The sequence below is a fragment of the Berghia stephanieae genome, chromosome 15 (genome assembly GCF_034508935.2).
Source record: "Berghia stephanieae isolate SIO BIC M18660-M18661 chromosome 15, UCSD_Bste_1.3, whole genome shotgun sequence".
NCBI classification, from domain to species: domain Eukaryota; kingdom Metazoa; phylum Mollusca; class Gastropoda; order Nudibranchia; family Aeolidiidae; genus Berghia; species Berghia stephanieae.
Window position 1 is genome coordinate 23,494,712 of NC_088374.1, and position 17,053 is coordinate 23,511,764.

Here is a 17,053-nt window from a genome sequence, read left to right on the forward strand (position 1 = left end):
CACATCACAACAATGCCACTACACATCAACACTAATCACCACTACACAACGAAACCAAGAACAAGCAATTAGTTTGGAGTAAGAATGTTTTTCTTCGGACATTATTAAGGATCATCCCGACTGAGGACGTGTAAAGAGACACAGAAACGAACGTCTAGGCCACCAAAAATGTGAGTGACAATTTGTATTCTATATTAGCTCTAACCATCATTATCGAGCACTGTCGTACCTACTAGTACCCACCAACACTCATATATATATATATATATATATATATATAATATATATATATATATATATATATATATATATAATATATATATATATATCTCAAAGTTTATTTTACGTTTTATGTGTATTTTGTGATTTTTTGATCATTATTATAGCAAACTAATTCGATAATGACAGTTCCCCCACCCCCAAATGATACGAATTCGATTTTTCATTGTAACACCCATCATCGTTGAGGAAACATTATAGGGAAACAATGCGTTAATATTTTTAACTTAAAAAAATAGAAATGTGAAATAAAAAAGGACTTTTCAATAGCGATTATTCACCAACGTTTTAGCTGCCAATTCGTGAAATTTGGTTTCAATTTTGTTACTGGTCCGGTATTGATTAAGAACCACTGGCCTATATTGTGTGGGATAAGTATATTGTTAGATAATGCGCGTAAAATGTTAAAACCCACTTTCCAAAATTTTATGGGATGGGTACAGTGTTATATAATACAGTGTTCTTATCATATTTGGAGACGTTATATATTGATTTATTTAACAATCAATCTCAACAAAAGCTGATTATATCAACACAATAAACACTATCATAGACACACAAACACAATGTATACACGTACACACTAAATATACATACATGCATATAACGTATATACACACACATGCACACACACACGCACTTATACACACACGTATGTTCTTTGCAATAATTCCTTGCACAATCTAATACAAATACTTCCCAATGCCAGAGCTTTCCAGTTTATTGTTCAATTTATCAACGCTGCTTTCCATGGGGAGTAAATTCCAAGTGATAGTGCCTACTTTACGGAATGAGTTGTCGCCTAAACGTTTAAGATTTTTTGTTTTTTGTTTTGTTTTGGATTTTGAAGGTGATACAATTTTGAGGACCTAAGATTCCGAGTAGTAAACAATCACATCTTGAATGTAGACAGCGCTTCGTAAATTGATGGCATCAAAAGAAAGCAGAGCTATTTTGTATTCAATACTACCTTTAACTGGTAGACATGGTAATGCCCTCAACATCGCCCTGACACCCATCGAGTCACTGCTCTATTCTGAACTTTTTGTAGTTTTTCGATTTTATGTCAGGCAGACCAGCAAGCAGCGAGTTACAGTCATCAAGACGTGATAGTATCAGTAGACAAACGACCCTCTTCATCAAATGCAGAGGAATGTATTGTTTCATTCGTTATATTCTGTTTAATTCGAAATTCAAGGTTTTGATCATCAGGTTGATTTGATGTTCCATTCTAAATCAGTCGCATTCAGAGTTAAACCCAGGGTTACAACTAAGGGAATTACAAAAGGCAGGGATACAGACAGATGGATTATAAAAACCAGAGTGAGAACCTAAAGGTTTACAAGGGTAAGGGTTAAATTCAAAAGGATTATAACTGCCAGACCCGATGACATCCCGCCTGAAGTATGGAAGTACTGTGACTTAGATGATATCCTGTTGGAGTTTACAAATGGACTACTAAACAAGAATGAAAAACCAAATCAGTGGTCGGAAATTGATCTGATTCCAGTCCCAAAGGGAGGAGACCTAAGTGATACCTCCTATCTACAGGGGAATCAGCCTTGCCGCTATAGCTGCCAAACCCGCCAATAAGATTATCCTCAACAGAGTCCAGCCAGAGATAGACTCTCATCTACGTCCTTGTCAAAACGGCTTCAGACCAGGAAGATCCACGACTCTCACCTCCTGGCATTGAGAAGGTTAATAGCAGGAGTAAAAAGCCACAACAAGAAGGCGATCATTCTATACGTAGACTTTAAGAAGGCCTTTGACTTGATACATCGCCCTACCATGATGAAAATCTTAAAAGCATATAGTATACCTCCTAAACTTCTCTCTGCAATTAAAAGAATGTATGAGAACACACGGGCAAAGGTTATCTCTCCAGATGGTGAAACTGAGCTGTTTGAGATCAAAGCAGGGTGCTTCAAGGTGATACATTAGCCCCCTATATCTTTGCAATTGTCTTGGACTATGTGATGAGAAAGACCTGCGCTGGCATGGAGAACGAGCTGGGCTTTACTCTGCATAGACAAAGAAGTAGGCGCAATCCAGCTATGATTGTCACGGATCTAGATTTTGCAGATTATCTGGCTCTACTGAACGAGGAGATGGACCAGGCACAAGAAGTCCTCAACAGACTTGAAACTGAGGCTGAACGAGTAGGACTATGCTGTAGTGCTAAGAAGACAGTATTCCAAACCTACAACCAAGAAAGGCCAATTAGCATACAGGCAAAGAATGGAGAATGGCTGAAGGAAGTTGACAACTTCAAGTACCTAGGAGGTTGGACCAAAAGCAGTTCCTCTGATATTTCTGTCAGAAAAGCATTGGCTTGGAGTGCCTGTCACAAACTCAGGAAAATCTGGAGTTCAAACCTACAGAGGGAAATAAAGAAGAGACTGTTCCTGGCAACGGTAGAGTCAGTGCTTCTATATGGAGCAGCGACATGGACTTTTACAAAAGCCCTGGAGAAGCAACTGGACGTCTGTTACACCCGCATGCTGAGGATGGCCCTCGATGTAAGCTGGTAAGAGCACATAACAAATGAAGAGCTCTACAATGACCTCCCCCCAGTGACCTCGATGATCCAAAAGAGAAGACTGAGACTTGCGGGGCACTGCTGGAGACACAAGGAGGAGATTGCAAACAGTCTTGTTCTATGGGAACACCCTGAGCGAGCCAGAAGCAGAGGCAGGCAGAATAAAACCTACATTGACTGTCTGCTAGATGACACAGAAATGGGCAACACCCGGGAGCTGCGTACGCTTATGGAGGACAGGACAGAATGGCGAAGACTTGTGGCTCATGTTGGGCTCCCCAAGGGGCGGCCTAAGTAAGTAAGTAAGTAATAACTACCAGGGTTATGGAAACTGGAATACAAAACCCAGGGTTACAGCCAAAAGGACTATTAGAAGCAGGTTTACAACAAAAGGGATTAGAAAACCCAGGTTTACATAAAAGGGATTATTAGAGGCGAGGTCATAACCAAAAAGATAACAAAGCCCATGTTTACAACGAAAGGGATTACAAAACAAAGATATACAACCAAACGGATTACAACAATTATAATTATAGATCCATCATGCCTGTAATGTATTCAGCGCTGGAAGGCTGCTTTTCACCGAGCTCTTAAAATTACTTCAGTTTACGGCTGTTTTAAGTGTTATTTCTATACAGGACGAATTTTATTTCATATTCAGAGGATTTCGTATGAGTTTGTGCTGCTTTTGACGAAAATTCGTGGATTTTAAACAATTAATTTAGCAATACTTTAAAGTTTATAAAATTTTTGCAAGGATTTTATCATCTATTAAGTCCATTGTTGTGTACGTTTTACGATTTTAAGGAAAAAAACAGTGAGCTATTTTAATCGTATTACAACGGTCGACAATGAACACCGAGAATGACAACACCTAATTATTGTTATAACTATTCACCCCAACACCTACGTACAATACGACACACAATTAATGATACATCGAATTTAGAAATAGTGAACATTTTGAGATCTATTAAATTATTCAAAGCATAGAGAAAAATAACAAAAAGAGGAAATAAAGGTGGAAGGAAACAAAAACAAAAACAAATAGAAGCCAAAGAAAACATCAAAAACAACTCAGTCAAATTAAAATGCATTAATTTAAATTCTACTAATAACAATCTAAAAATTCTAACAGTGAACTGTCGCAGCATTGTACACAAAAGAGCTGAATTCTGTGCACTCATTGACAAACATGAACCAGACATTGTCTGTGGGCAAAAGTCGTGGCTAAATGACAATATTAAGTCATGTGAAATATTCCCCAAAGAATATGAGGTATTCCGAAATGACAGAAAACTACCTAGAGAAGAGGCAGAAGATGAAGGAAGTGAAAATGAAGACGATGAGACCAGGCGACCGGGATGTGGAGTATTCATAATCGTTGATAGAAAGCTCACAGGCTGTGAGCAAACAAAGTTCAACATTGACTGTGAGATAATTTGGGTAAGCGTTAAAATCCAAGGCCATAAAAACATCCTTGTTGGATCGTTCTACATGCCACATTGAAACGAAACTGACATCGTAGAACTGCAAAAATTGCTTGAAATAATCAACTCAGAAAAAAACTCCAAACCAAATGATTCTAATAGGAGAGTATAACTGTCCTGATATAAACTGGGACGGTTCAAAAACGTTATCTGTCTGCCCACAACGTGCAATACAACAAAGTCTCATCGACATTACAGCAGGAGCGCACCTCACACAAATTCACGAAGAATGCACACGCGGTGACAGTATTTTAGATCTTGTTTTCGTATCCAATCCATCACTGATCCATTCAACAACATCACAACCAGGAATATCAGATCATGCCTGCGTTGTTACTGAAACCACACGAAACCCCAATTATATGAACCAACCCCCCAAAACACGATACCTTTTCAAAAAGGCCAACTGGGCCGCACTACGAAAGCGAATCGAGGGACTGTCATCAGAGATCAGAGAAGAGCACAAAAACGGTATGGATGTAAATGAAATATGGAGCCATTTTCAATCCTGCCTACTCAGTGCAATCAAGGAGTCAATTCCCCAAAAAGTACATAGAAATACAAGAACGCCGCCGTGGATGTACAGGAAAATACGAGCACTACTAAGACGCAAAGCAAAAGCATTCAAGCGGGCTAAACTGAGCGGAACCTATGATACATACAAATCGTTGCAGCTTCAAAGTAGGGTTGAAATAAGGCAAGCAGAATGAACGCACATTAACAATGTCATAGAGAAAGGACTTGAAACAAACAATACCTAGCCATTTTGGAACTACATATAAAACAAGAAAAACGATTCAATTGGTGTAGCCCCATTGAAAGAAAATGAAACCCTGTACATTAAGGATCAATCTAAATCTGTCTTTACCCCTTATGATCCACACGATACAACCACCCCACCGACATCACATAGGTGTGACCAATCTCTTACTAATATCAACATAAACATCTCAGGAGTTGAAAAGTTGCTGAAAAACGTCGATCCATCTAAGGCGTCAGGTCCAGATAACATCCCCAACACAGTACTAAAGGAGTGTGCTGAGAGCTTGGCCCCCTCATTATGCATAATCTTTCAAAAATCGGTCGACACCGGGATGCTCCCTAATGACTGGCTGAAGGCAAACATCGCACCTGTATTAAAAAAAGGCAACAAAAATAAAGCAGAGAATTACCGTTCAATCTCACTGACGTCTGTACTATCCAAACTATTAGAACATATAATTTGTAAGAACATGATGAACCACTTTGAGAACAATGACATCCTAACTGACCTGAACCACGGGTTTCGCAAAGGATACTCATGTGAAAGCCAACTAATAACTGTGAACGACCTGTTGAGACTCCAGAATGCCAACACTCTGGCATCCTCGACTTTTCCAAAGCATTTGATACTGTGCCCCACCAAATCCTCCTGCAGAAACTAGAAAATTACGGTATTCGTGGCTCATTGCACACATTGCTTTGTAATTTCCTCACAAAACGTACCATGAAAGTAGTCCTAGACGGCACGTCATCGGATGAATGTCCATTCATACCAGGAGTATCACAGGGAACGGTGCTAGGACCCATACTATTTCTTTGTTTCATCAATGACCTACCTCTACGAGTAAGATCTCAGATTAGGTTATTCGCCGATGACTGTCTAATATACCGACCAATAAAATCTGCAAATGATCAAAAATTGCTACAAGAGGACTTGAATAGTCTCGAACAGTGGGCTAATGATTGGGGAATGAAATTTAACGCAAACAAATGCTACATCTTCAGCACGGCTAAAAAGTACAATGCGACTTACAAGTAAACAACACCGTCCTGAAACAAGTCGACAATAACCCATACATTGGCATCACCTTCTCAAAGGACTTGAAATGGGGAAACACATTAACAAAATAACCCAAAAGGCAAGCTGCACCCTCGCGTTTCTCCGCCGAAATCTTAGCCACGCCCCAACGTCATGCAAACAAAACGCCTACCTCGCACTTGTGAGATCACAATTGGAATACGGAGCGGTTGCCTGTGACCCCTACCTGAAAGAGGATATTCAAAAACTTGAGAGAGTCCAGAGACAAGGCGCCCGGTTCATAACTCGGAACTATAAGAGCAGAACCCCAGGATGCATAACAAAAATGTTAGAAGAAAGAAATCTCATCAGCCTCCAACAAAAAAGAAAAGAAACCCGTCTGTCATTCATGTTCAAAATAATAACAGTCCAAATATCATCAATAAAGGCAGACTCCTTTTTCACGCCACGACCAAACAAAAGAAAAATCCGAGCACTCACTTTCGTCAACCACATAACCGAAAACCCCATTGACAGATACGCCATAAACAATTCGAACTGCTTCAAAATCCCACAGACAAGAACACAAAACTACAGAAATTCTTTCTTCATTAGAACTATCTCGGAGTGGAATGGGCTGGATGAACTGGTCATCATGGCACCGCACCTAAACGATTTTAAGGCCCGAATGACATGGGCCCGCGCCCAATGAGGTCGCCGCTGAAATACAACCAGACCATTGGTTTCTTCAGCGCCAACCATACAGATACAGATAAGTTACATGGCTGTATGGCTATCCAGCAATTCCGGATATGTGGACTAGTGCAGATCCTTTCAGATCGGAGGGTTCTGGGTTTGACTCCCACTCTGAGCATAGTTACTGTCCGAATACACATATACACACACATACGCACACCCACCCTAACACCCACCCTTAAACACACACACACACACACACACTTATATATATATATATATATATATATATATATATATATATATATATATATATATATATATATATATATATATATAATGCGATTCCAATGTGATAGATTTTATGCTTAAATTATCGATTTATTATTGTGTTTTATTTGCATTGTAAAGCGCCTCTGAACACATTGTGGATCTAGGCGCTATATAAATTCATTCATTATTCATTCTTCATTATTTTGTCTCGTCCTACATGTTACTCGTCGCAGTTGGTCAGGGAACCACGTTTAGTGAATATTTCTCGATGTAAAACCTCAGCATTTTATCGTTCAAATTTACTAGAGACTCCTATTCAAAACAAAGGCAGAAAGCTACATAGTCAAGCAAAGCAGATATAGGGGGACATAATATATAGCTCGAGTAATTTCCCCCGACTAGCATGACAGGTCAGAGGACCCTGTTCTAAATATTACAAAATACTAGACACTGACTCCTAACCCTGCTTCAGTCAACAAGACCCCCTCGTGGATCTTTACCTTGCAGCTGGTGAGGAGGCTTGAGCCATACGGGAGGGCAAAGGTGTAAACCCTGGTTGACCGTTACGAGACCATCCCGGGTATCGAGCCAACGAGCCACATGAGCTGCTCGCCCCGGTGTGTGACTAAATTTGATTCAAAGGAGGGGTTAGCGTTTACGCTAAAGAGCCATCGAAGATAAGGGTCATTGAGAGCGTAACGGACAGCAATGGGGTGAACCGAATGTCCGTGGAAGTAGGTGGACTGTGTTTGCATAATATCTACAAACCACCTAGAGCGACATGGACTACACCACCAGTACCGGTGGTCAGCCATCCTTCCATCTGTCTGGGAGACTTTAATAGCCACCATCACGAATGGGGCTACCGAGACTGCAACGAGGCAGGAAGACAACTCCGCTCATGGATGGTCTGTAATGATCTACACCTAGTGTACGATCCTACAGCCAAGGGTACCTTCCGCGGTACCCGCCATAAGAAGGAGTATATCCAGACCTCACCCTCGTTACGAAAGGCGCAAACGGTGAACCGCTGCAGGTGAAGCGAACAGTCCTCGGGGACTTTCCGCATAGCCAGCACAGGCCGGTTCTTGTCACAGCTGGGGTGACAATACCGAGGGTGCGGTCTCTCTCACTTTGCAGATGGAACTTCAGGAAGGCTGACTAGGAGGAATTCAGTTCCTATAACGAGCTGGTTTGCCCTGCCATTCCTCCCAATTCCAAGAATATAACCAGATTTAGCAGGCTACTGGTTAAGGGCGCTCAACGCTCTATTCCACGGGGCAAACGGAAATTCTGCACCCCTTGCTGGACAGCAGAGTCGGAAGAGCTGTACTGAGAGTACCAGCAGACCCAGTCTCGGGTCGCAGCCGATAGACTACTTCAGTCTCTGGCAGAGGGAAGGAAGCAACGGTGGCAGGAGACCGTGGAAAGTCTCGACTTTACACACTCCAGCCGCCACGCTTGGCGTTTGATAAAGAAATTGGACCCAGATCGGAATTACGGGAAGGCTGCACCAGAGTGTGAGGCAGACACAATTAACAAGAACATTAAGAGCCGTAGCAAACGGGTCCCTAATCAGGCTTTTGAGTGCAGTGTCCGTAAGGCGTACCGTACGATTCTGGACTCGTTACGTGTGGAGTCGGACTGGAAGACCCCGTTCAGTCCCCGAGAAGTGGGTGCAGCCATTAGCGATGTGAAGAACGGCAAAGCAGCAGGGATAGATGGTGTATATCCCGATATGGTGACGCATCTGGGCCCCAGGGCACGGGCCTGGCTAGCAGAGGCCATGTCCGACGTCCTTGCAAAAGGAAAGCTTCTAAAGTGTGGAAGCATGCGAAGATAGTTGCAATCCTAAAGCCAGGGAAACCGGCGAAGGAGGCAGACAGTCATAGACCCATATAGCTACTGAGCTGTCTTTACAAATTGTTGGAGCGTGTTCTATTAAACCGATGGGGGCCGGTCCTAGACGCTGCCCTGCCACCGAGCAGGCAGACTTCAGGGAAAAGAGGTGCACCACGGAGCAGGTCATTGCCCTTACATAGCATTTTGATCACGGGTTCGAGAGAAAACAGCAAGCACGTGCTGTCTTTATAGACCTATCAGCGGCGTATGATACGGTCTGGTGCGAAGGGTTGATGCTCAAACTTGCAAAAATCATAAGGTGCAAAAAGACCTTGAAGTGGTTCTCTTCGATCTTCGGAGAAAGGCAATTCCACGTCGCGCTGGGAGACGCAAAGAGCAAAGTAAGGAAATTGAAGAATGGGGTCTCTCAGGGGTCGGTGCTTGCGCCAATGTTGTTTAACGTTTACATCAGCGATATGCCGAACACTTCCTCCCTGAGGCTGGGATACGCGGACGACTGGGCACTCGTTACTCAGAGTAACGTGTGGACCCATCTCGAGAGCGTACTCAGCGAGGACGTCACCAGATTCAAATCCTACTTCGACAAGTGGTACCTGAAGATGAACACTTCAAAAACCGTGGCCACTGCATTCCACTTATGCAGTGCTTGGCACACCCGCAAACCAGTCACTCCCATATGAGCCGCATCCAAAATATTTAGGGGTGACGTTGGATCGCAGCCTTACCTATCGGGTGCATCTCGAAGGGGTTGTCCGGAAGATAAAGAAGCAGAATAGTCTTCTGAGGAAGCTGGCGGGATCGACTTGGGGCGCTAGCCAAGAACGTCCACCTTGGCACTATAATATTCCACCGCGGAGGATTGCGCTCCAGTGTGGGGTAGAAGCAGAAACGTTGAGAAGGTGGATGTAAAACTTCGCAAGTCGATGCACATAGTGTCAGAAACGCTAGCAACAAGCCCTAGAGAATGGGGCCCGATAATGGCAGCGATCCAGCCCCCCGATGTCCGGAGGGAGACGATTACGGGAAACTGGCTGAGTAAGATCAAAGAGAGAGGGAATGTGGATACCCCTCTCATGTGCATAATGGACCGTGCCCCCGTTTCGAGCCGAAATAAGTCCCGGCAACCCTTGTACGCAGAATCCCTGACTACGGACAGAGCTGCACATACGAGATGGAAGTCGGTTTGGACGAATTCAATCCCTCGTGGGGACGGGGACCTACACTCCTCTAAGCTTGGTGAGAAGTTGCCAGGCTTTGATACCAGTAAGAGAAGACACTGGGTAGCTCCGAATCGCTTCGGTCGAGGAGCTGCCTGACGGCAAGTGTGTTACATCGGTGGGGTCTAACTACCTGTCCAATATGTCCACGCTGTAGGCAAGAGCCCGAGACGGCAGAACATCTAGTCGAAAGGTGTGTTGTGACGATGCTACCCGGCGGGTTCGCGACGGTGCACGAATACGGACCGGACTTTGCTGATTGGGTCGATCGTCATAACATAGAGGGTGAACCATAAAAGGCTGCTGCTTCCAACAAGAGCCTGTACCAAATACTTCACATATCTACGCGAGATGGAAGGATATGAGGCACATTCCGGGGGGGGGGGGGGCGACGCACTATGTCAACCTTCAATAAAAGAGGGGGGGGGGCGATGCACTTGGGTCAGACTTCAATAGCAAAGGGGGTGGGGGCGATGCAGTTTGGACAAACGTCAATAGAAGAGGGAAGGGTAGGGGGGGGGGGGTGGCAATTGGACCAAATAAGTTGGGGGTTTTTTGGGAGGAGGGGGTGGGGGCGATGCAGTTTGGACAAACGTCAATAGAAGAGGGAAGGGTAGGGGGGGGTGGCAATTGGACCAAATAAGTTGGGGTTTTTTTGGGAGGAGGGGGTGGGGGAAGGGAGTAATTTGACCAATCCATAGATGGGAAGGGGTGGGGAGGATATCCATTAAGGTCATTTTCTATTTTAGGCGAGGCAAGATGTCATGTAGAAAATCGTTTTTTTTTATTTTATTTTATTTTATTTCTTTTTTTTTCATATGCTGGTGAGTTTTCAATGGTAGCTCTCATGAGCTTACATTTAATAGAAGGGAGAGAAGTATGTGTGTGTGTAGGGGGGGGGGGGTTGTGGAATGCTCAAATATTCGGCAAAAAAAAAAGAGGTTCTGGTCATTGTGATGGTGGGATGGGGGTTTTGTTTGATACAGTAACGAAGTGTGTGTACCATAATATGACTTTAACACAGAAGAAATATAACGTAAGGAAATATGAAAACCACAACAATTATTAATATATTAAAATTGAATTTTACTTTATTTTCAGAAATAGTGTTTGGTTATTTTTGAGCCGAAATGGAAAGTAACGAAAGAAATAATTATTGGTTAATACAACTTTTTTTTTCCTGAATCGATAGTGACAGTAGTAGTGGTAGTAGTAGTAGTAGTAGTAGTAGTAGTAGTAGTAGTAGTAGTAGTAGTAGTAGTAGTAGTAGTAGTAAGTAGTAGTAGTTAGTAGTAGTATGTTAGTAGTAGTAGTAGTAGTATAGTAGTAGTAGTAGTAGTAGTAGTAGTAGTAGTAGTAGTAGTAGTAGTAGTAGTAGTAGTAGTAGTAGTATAGTAGTTAGTAGTAGTAGTAGTAGTAGTTAGTAGTAGTATAGGTAGTAGTAGTAGTAGTAGTAGTAGTAGTAAGTAGTAGTGAGTAGTAGTAGTAGTTAGTTAGTAGTAGTAGTAGTAGTAGTAGTTAGTAGTAGTAGTAGTAGTAGTAGTAGTAGTAGTGGTAGTAATAGTAGTAGTAGTAGTAGTAGTAGTATTAGTAGTAGTGGAAGTAGTAGAAGTAGTAGAAGTAGTAGTAGTAGTAGTAATAGTAGTAGTGGAAGTAGTAGAAGTAGTAGTAATAGTAGTAGTAGAAGTATTAGTAGAAGTAGTAGTAGTCTACTATGTTAATGAACAAAAAAAATGAATATTGTAACAAATTCAAAAAAAAAATCAAACAAAATAGAAACACGGATCGGTTTGGACTGAAAACCATGTCCAGACAATGTCTAAAAGAATAAAAACATTCACCAGTTAACTGCAGTGCTCTGAATAAACGAGTATTTAAAATTGAGTCAGAAAACTCGTCTTTTATATATTAATCAATTTGAATGGTCCTCATCTTGACAAAACCTCTCGAACCTGAGAGTTATTGAAGAGCTCGCAAAATACCAGGTTTGAGAGTTTTTTGAAGAAAATGAAAGTCATTTAAATCGATCGATATTTGAGAGACGAGTTCTCTGTCTTTTTTTTTAAATATGAATATTATCCAGAGTACGGCAATGAACTGATTGAATCCCAAGAGGTACCAACTTGGAAATTAAAAAAAAATGCAGTTCCAGTGAAAAATAAAAATAAAATATTTTAATTGCCTTAAAAATAAACAGTTATCCTCTAGCATGATCGAAAAAGCCTCCAAATTCCTGAATATAGTTTCTGAGGAACTAAATAGTCCTCCTCAACAAGATTTATTGAGTCAAAGAGGAGAATGCAGCTCTGCAACTGGAGTCAAAAATTCGTATTTCTACGGATTTTCCGTAGCACACGGCGATACCCTCAACATTCTTCTATACACCCACATCTCCAATGCCTCCAACCTCCTCGTACATTCTTTGTCAAGCGTCCACGTTTCACAACCGTATAAAAGGGTACTCATAACATATGTCTCTACTACTTTCATTCTAGTTTTAAAGTTTAGATTGTTGTTTGTCACAACTGGTCACATTTTATGGAAAACGTTTTTTGCTATTGCTATTATTTGTTTTATATCCTCTATGTCACGTGCGTCATGGGTGATGATAGTGCCTACATATTTACATTTCTTTACTTGTTTGATGGTCTCTCCTTTGCTTGTCAAGTGGAAGGTTGCGTTGTTGTCATTCATTGAGGCCACCATGCATTAAGTTTTCCTAATATTTAGTTTCAGGCCCATCTCTTCACATTTGAACACCACTATATCTAAAATTGTCTGCACGTGTTCTGGACAGTAGGCCATCAGAGTACCATCATCTTCGTATCTTATGCTATTCATATTCTGCCAACGACGACGCTTTTCATATCTTCAATTTCTTTGAATATTATTTCACTATCTATGTTAAAAAGGTCCGGTGATAAGACGCAGCCTTGTCTTACTCCCTTCTTGATATTAAAGAAGCCCGATGTTTCATTACCCAGTTTGACACACGCTGTTTGATTCCAATATAAGATTTTCACAAGTCGAAGTTCTTTACACTCTATACCGAACTTTTTTTATTGTACGAATTAAAAACCTTTAAATTTCTGCTTGCTCTAATACTTCTTCATTAGTTTTCTTCTCTGTCCATGAAATTCTTAACATCCTTCTAAGAAAAGGTTATATTCGGAAAATATAACCCTGCCATTTTCAGAATTTTCCCCAAAACTTCACACCAATCCAACACAAAAACAGACATTTCTTACTCAAGCAGAAAAGCATATACGTAATATTTTTCGACAATAGGAGCACTATTCCATAATTTCAAGTCTTTATAGCTATAGCAAAAAGAAAAGAAATCTGGATGAGAAAAGTGACAGTTGCATATTAACAAATGTGGCGATTTTCTAATAGGTGGTAAGGAGAGGGTTAACATACAAAACCAACCATATACTTTTCTGCATAAGTCGTAATCTTTAATACTCTCCTTACCACCTGCAGAATAATCGTCATATTTGTTACGACAGAATATACATTTTTTTCTTATTCAGATTTATTATATAAATCTCAAAATTTGAAGAATAATTTTTGGTTTGATTAATAAGAATACAAAGTTGTTTGTAGAGAGCTTGTCTTATGTTTATAACATCAATTTTTTTTCTGCTGGCTTAGCCTGACATTTTAGGAAAATATTGAAATGAAAACCATCGGTAAGGAATGAGTTAAGTAATGAGTAATTAAGACGTAAGAATCGTAGTCTGAATGACACTTTCTGAGAATTGTGTGATTCAGTCACAAAGTTTAAAAAAAAAACTTCGATGAGTACAGTCGTCCCACTCTCCATTTACGTCGTTAATGGCTGTCAAGATCTTGTTGTGACTTTAGACGGAGGGCACTGCATATTTTTTTTTTCTTAGTTATATTATGATGTTGTCATTTTATTTGTTATTTTTTTTTGGTTGTTGTTGGATGAAGGGAGGTTTGGGGGGTGGGGGGGGGGGTTGAGGCAGACCAGTTCCGTGTTCTTTTTATTCCATTTTTTTTTCGACAGGGTTCCATTCATGTTGCAGTCCACAAATCGTTGCACCAATCTCACTCAACTGTTGTATTCAGCAATGCGTGTGGAGCTACACAATTGTGGATGAGATCAGTAAGGAACCAGGTCAGGGATTGAAACAAACAAATGATAGGACAGTATCAAGATTTAAATGATGTTGATGATGATGATGATGATGATGATGATGATGATGATGATGATGATGATGATGATGATGATAGTGATGATGATGATGATGATGATGATGATGATGATGATGATGATGATGATGATGATGATGATAATATTAATAATAATAATAATAATAATAATAATAATAATAATAATAATAATAATAATAATAATAATAATAATACTAATAATAATAATAATAATAATAATATAATAATAATAATAATAATATAATAATAATAATGAATAATAATAATAATAATACTAATAATAATAATATAATAATAATAATAATAATACTAATAATAATAATAATAATAATAATAATAATAATAATAATAATAATAATAATAATAATAATAATAATAATAATAATAATACTAATAATAATAATAAATAATAATAATAATAATAATAATAATAATATAATAATAATAATAATAATAATAATAATAATAATAATAATAATAATAATAATAATAATAATAATAATAATAATAATAATAATGGGCCACCTACCTTTGCTGCAGGCCCCCGGTTTGTGATTAAGATTGTCAAACATTTGTCTCTGGCTGTTTTTCAGATCCAATGCAATTTCAAACTAAAAAAACAGTACAATATATATATATATATATTTTATATATATTATATATATATATATATATATATATATATAATATATATATATATATATATATATATATATATATATATATATAATATATAATATATATATATATATATAATATATATATATATATATATATATATATATATATATATATATATATATATATATATATATATATATATATATATATATATATATATATATATATATATATATATATATATCCTAGGGATCAAAAGAAGTAGACACTTGTTTTACCTACATAATTGGTATTAAATATTGTTCTGGTTTATTTAAAATCCATGTGTAACCATAGTACTATCATTTATCTTTTATTTTGTTATAATTTGTAACGTTTATGGGATGGTGCATTGTCGTGTTAAAGTGAAATTTTAGGATATTCATGAAAGAAGTGGAATAACATGGGTTTGTAAAATGCGCTGGATGTACCTTGCACCGTTTAGGGATGCATTTTCTTGGACTAGAGGTGTCCTATAGTCTCTGCTTACTCCACCCCACACCATGACTTGTCCATATCATGAAATCACTCGTGCGATCTTCGGTAACAACGTAATCCACGCATACATTATGCAGCGTAGATGAGTACGGACCCCCTGAAGACGGACCAACCGGTGATGTCGCATCAACGGACGTTTCGGTCCCTTACCCTTAGTGTTATTTCAAATCGATTCATTAAGGAATATACAGTTCTCCTTGTGATATCAAACATTCTTGCGACATTGGTCACAGACTGTCCAGCTTGAAGATGACCAATGGCACGTGCACGTTGTTCTAAACTAAGTCGTGACATCACGTAGATTAATGGATGGAATTTTATGTTGTGTTTTCCTGCCTTGAAAATAGTTCAAGAAGACACGGATGGCAAAATAAACGTAATCTACACACTTCCTGTCCACAGCAAGTGGTTAAAAGGTCAGTTTAGCACGTGCGCGACGTGGTGAGCGAATTTCAGGTCAAAAACAAAAACATCAACTATCGGTACACAGAAAGGCTAATGGTAAACAACTCAGTTGAAAATCATTAGCCTACGCCAACGGATAAAAAAAATAACGACGGTTTTAAATGTGTATACTTTCTTTTTATCGCAAGTATATATATATACACACGCACAATCACAAACACACACACACACACACACGCACACACACTCGCACACACATACACACAAACAAACCAAACCTATCTTGTTTCTCATACCATCTACTAAAATCGAAACAGATATGTTTTAAGCGAACGTCTAAAAATAGACAAAGATTCTTTTTCACGAATGCTCTGCGGTAAGGCGTTCCAAATAGAGGGTCCGAAATGAGAAAAGGATCTCATTCCAGCATTTTTTCCAAATTCGAGGGACAACTAGTTTTGTGGAATCACTGGCCGAACGTAAGGGTCGGGGTTTTGAATGTCTTTCAATTAGTTCCGACAGGTAGGAAGGGGCAGTACCTTCAAGACAACGATACACTAAAACACAAGCTTTGAATCTAATCCTTTTCTCAACAGGCAGCAAATGCAGGTCATGAAGTAGAGGTCCGGCAGAGTCGCACCTACGCTTCATGAATACTAGTCTGACAGCGCTGTTTTGGACAATCTGCAGACGTCTCAGATTGTATTGCAAAACGCCAAACAACAGAGCATTACAAGAATCCAATTTCAATAGTACGAGGGACACGGCCCGGTGCTTGGTCAAATCCTCAGATATGAACCGTCTAATGGAAGCAATCTTTTTTAGTTGGAAAAAGAGAGATCTTACCAAACTATTAACCTGATGCTCCATCGACAGTCCAGAGTCTAAGAATGTGCCAAGGTTTTTCACTTTGTCAACAATTTGAATGGAGGCATCCCCAAACTTCAAATCTGTTTCACTTTTCCACTCCCTGTTCCCCACATACAGCACCTTCGTCATCACCATTCAGTTTCTATCTGTTCTCATGCATCCATTTCTTAACACTTTCGATACAATTTTTGCTATTTGCTGATACTTCTTGTAAATTTCTCGTATTGGAAACGCAGTACAATTGCGTATCATTAGCGTATTGATGGTAAGACAGACCGAA

General features: G+C 39.5%; 1 protein-coding gene across 2 annotated transcripts in view; it reads right to left on the minus strand.

Moving 5' to 3' along the window:
- Nucleotides 1-11,208: 11,208 nt before the first annotated feature.
- Nucleotides 11,209-17,053, minus strand: part of LOC144960625 (uncharacterized) — a 98,543-nt gene continuing 92,698 nt past the window's right edge. For both annotated transcript variants that reach the window (XM_078893862.1, XM_078893861.1), the window contains exons 13-14: nucleotides 14,870-14,951; nucleotides 11,209-14,249 (exon numbers count right to left, since the gene is read on the minus strand). In XM_078893862.1, the coding sequence (XP_078749988.1) occupies nucleotides 14,215-14,249; nucleotides 14,870-14,951 (117 nt within the window). In that variant the 3' untranslated portion in view covers nucleotides 11,209-14,214. The remainder of the gene's footprint in view (nucleotides 14,250-14,869; nucleotides 14,952-17,053) is intronic.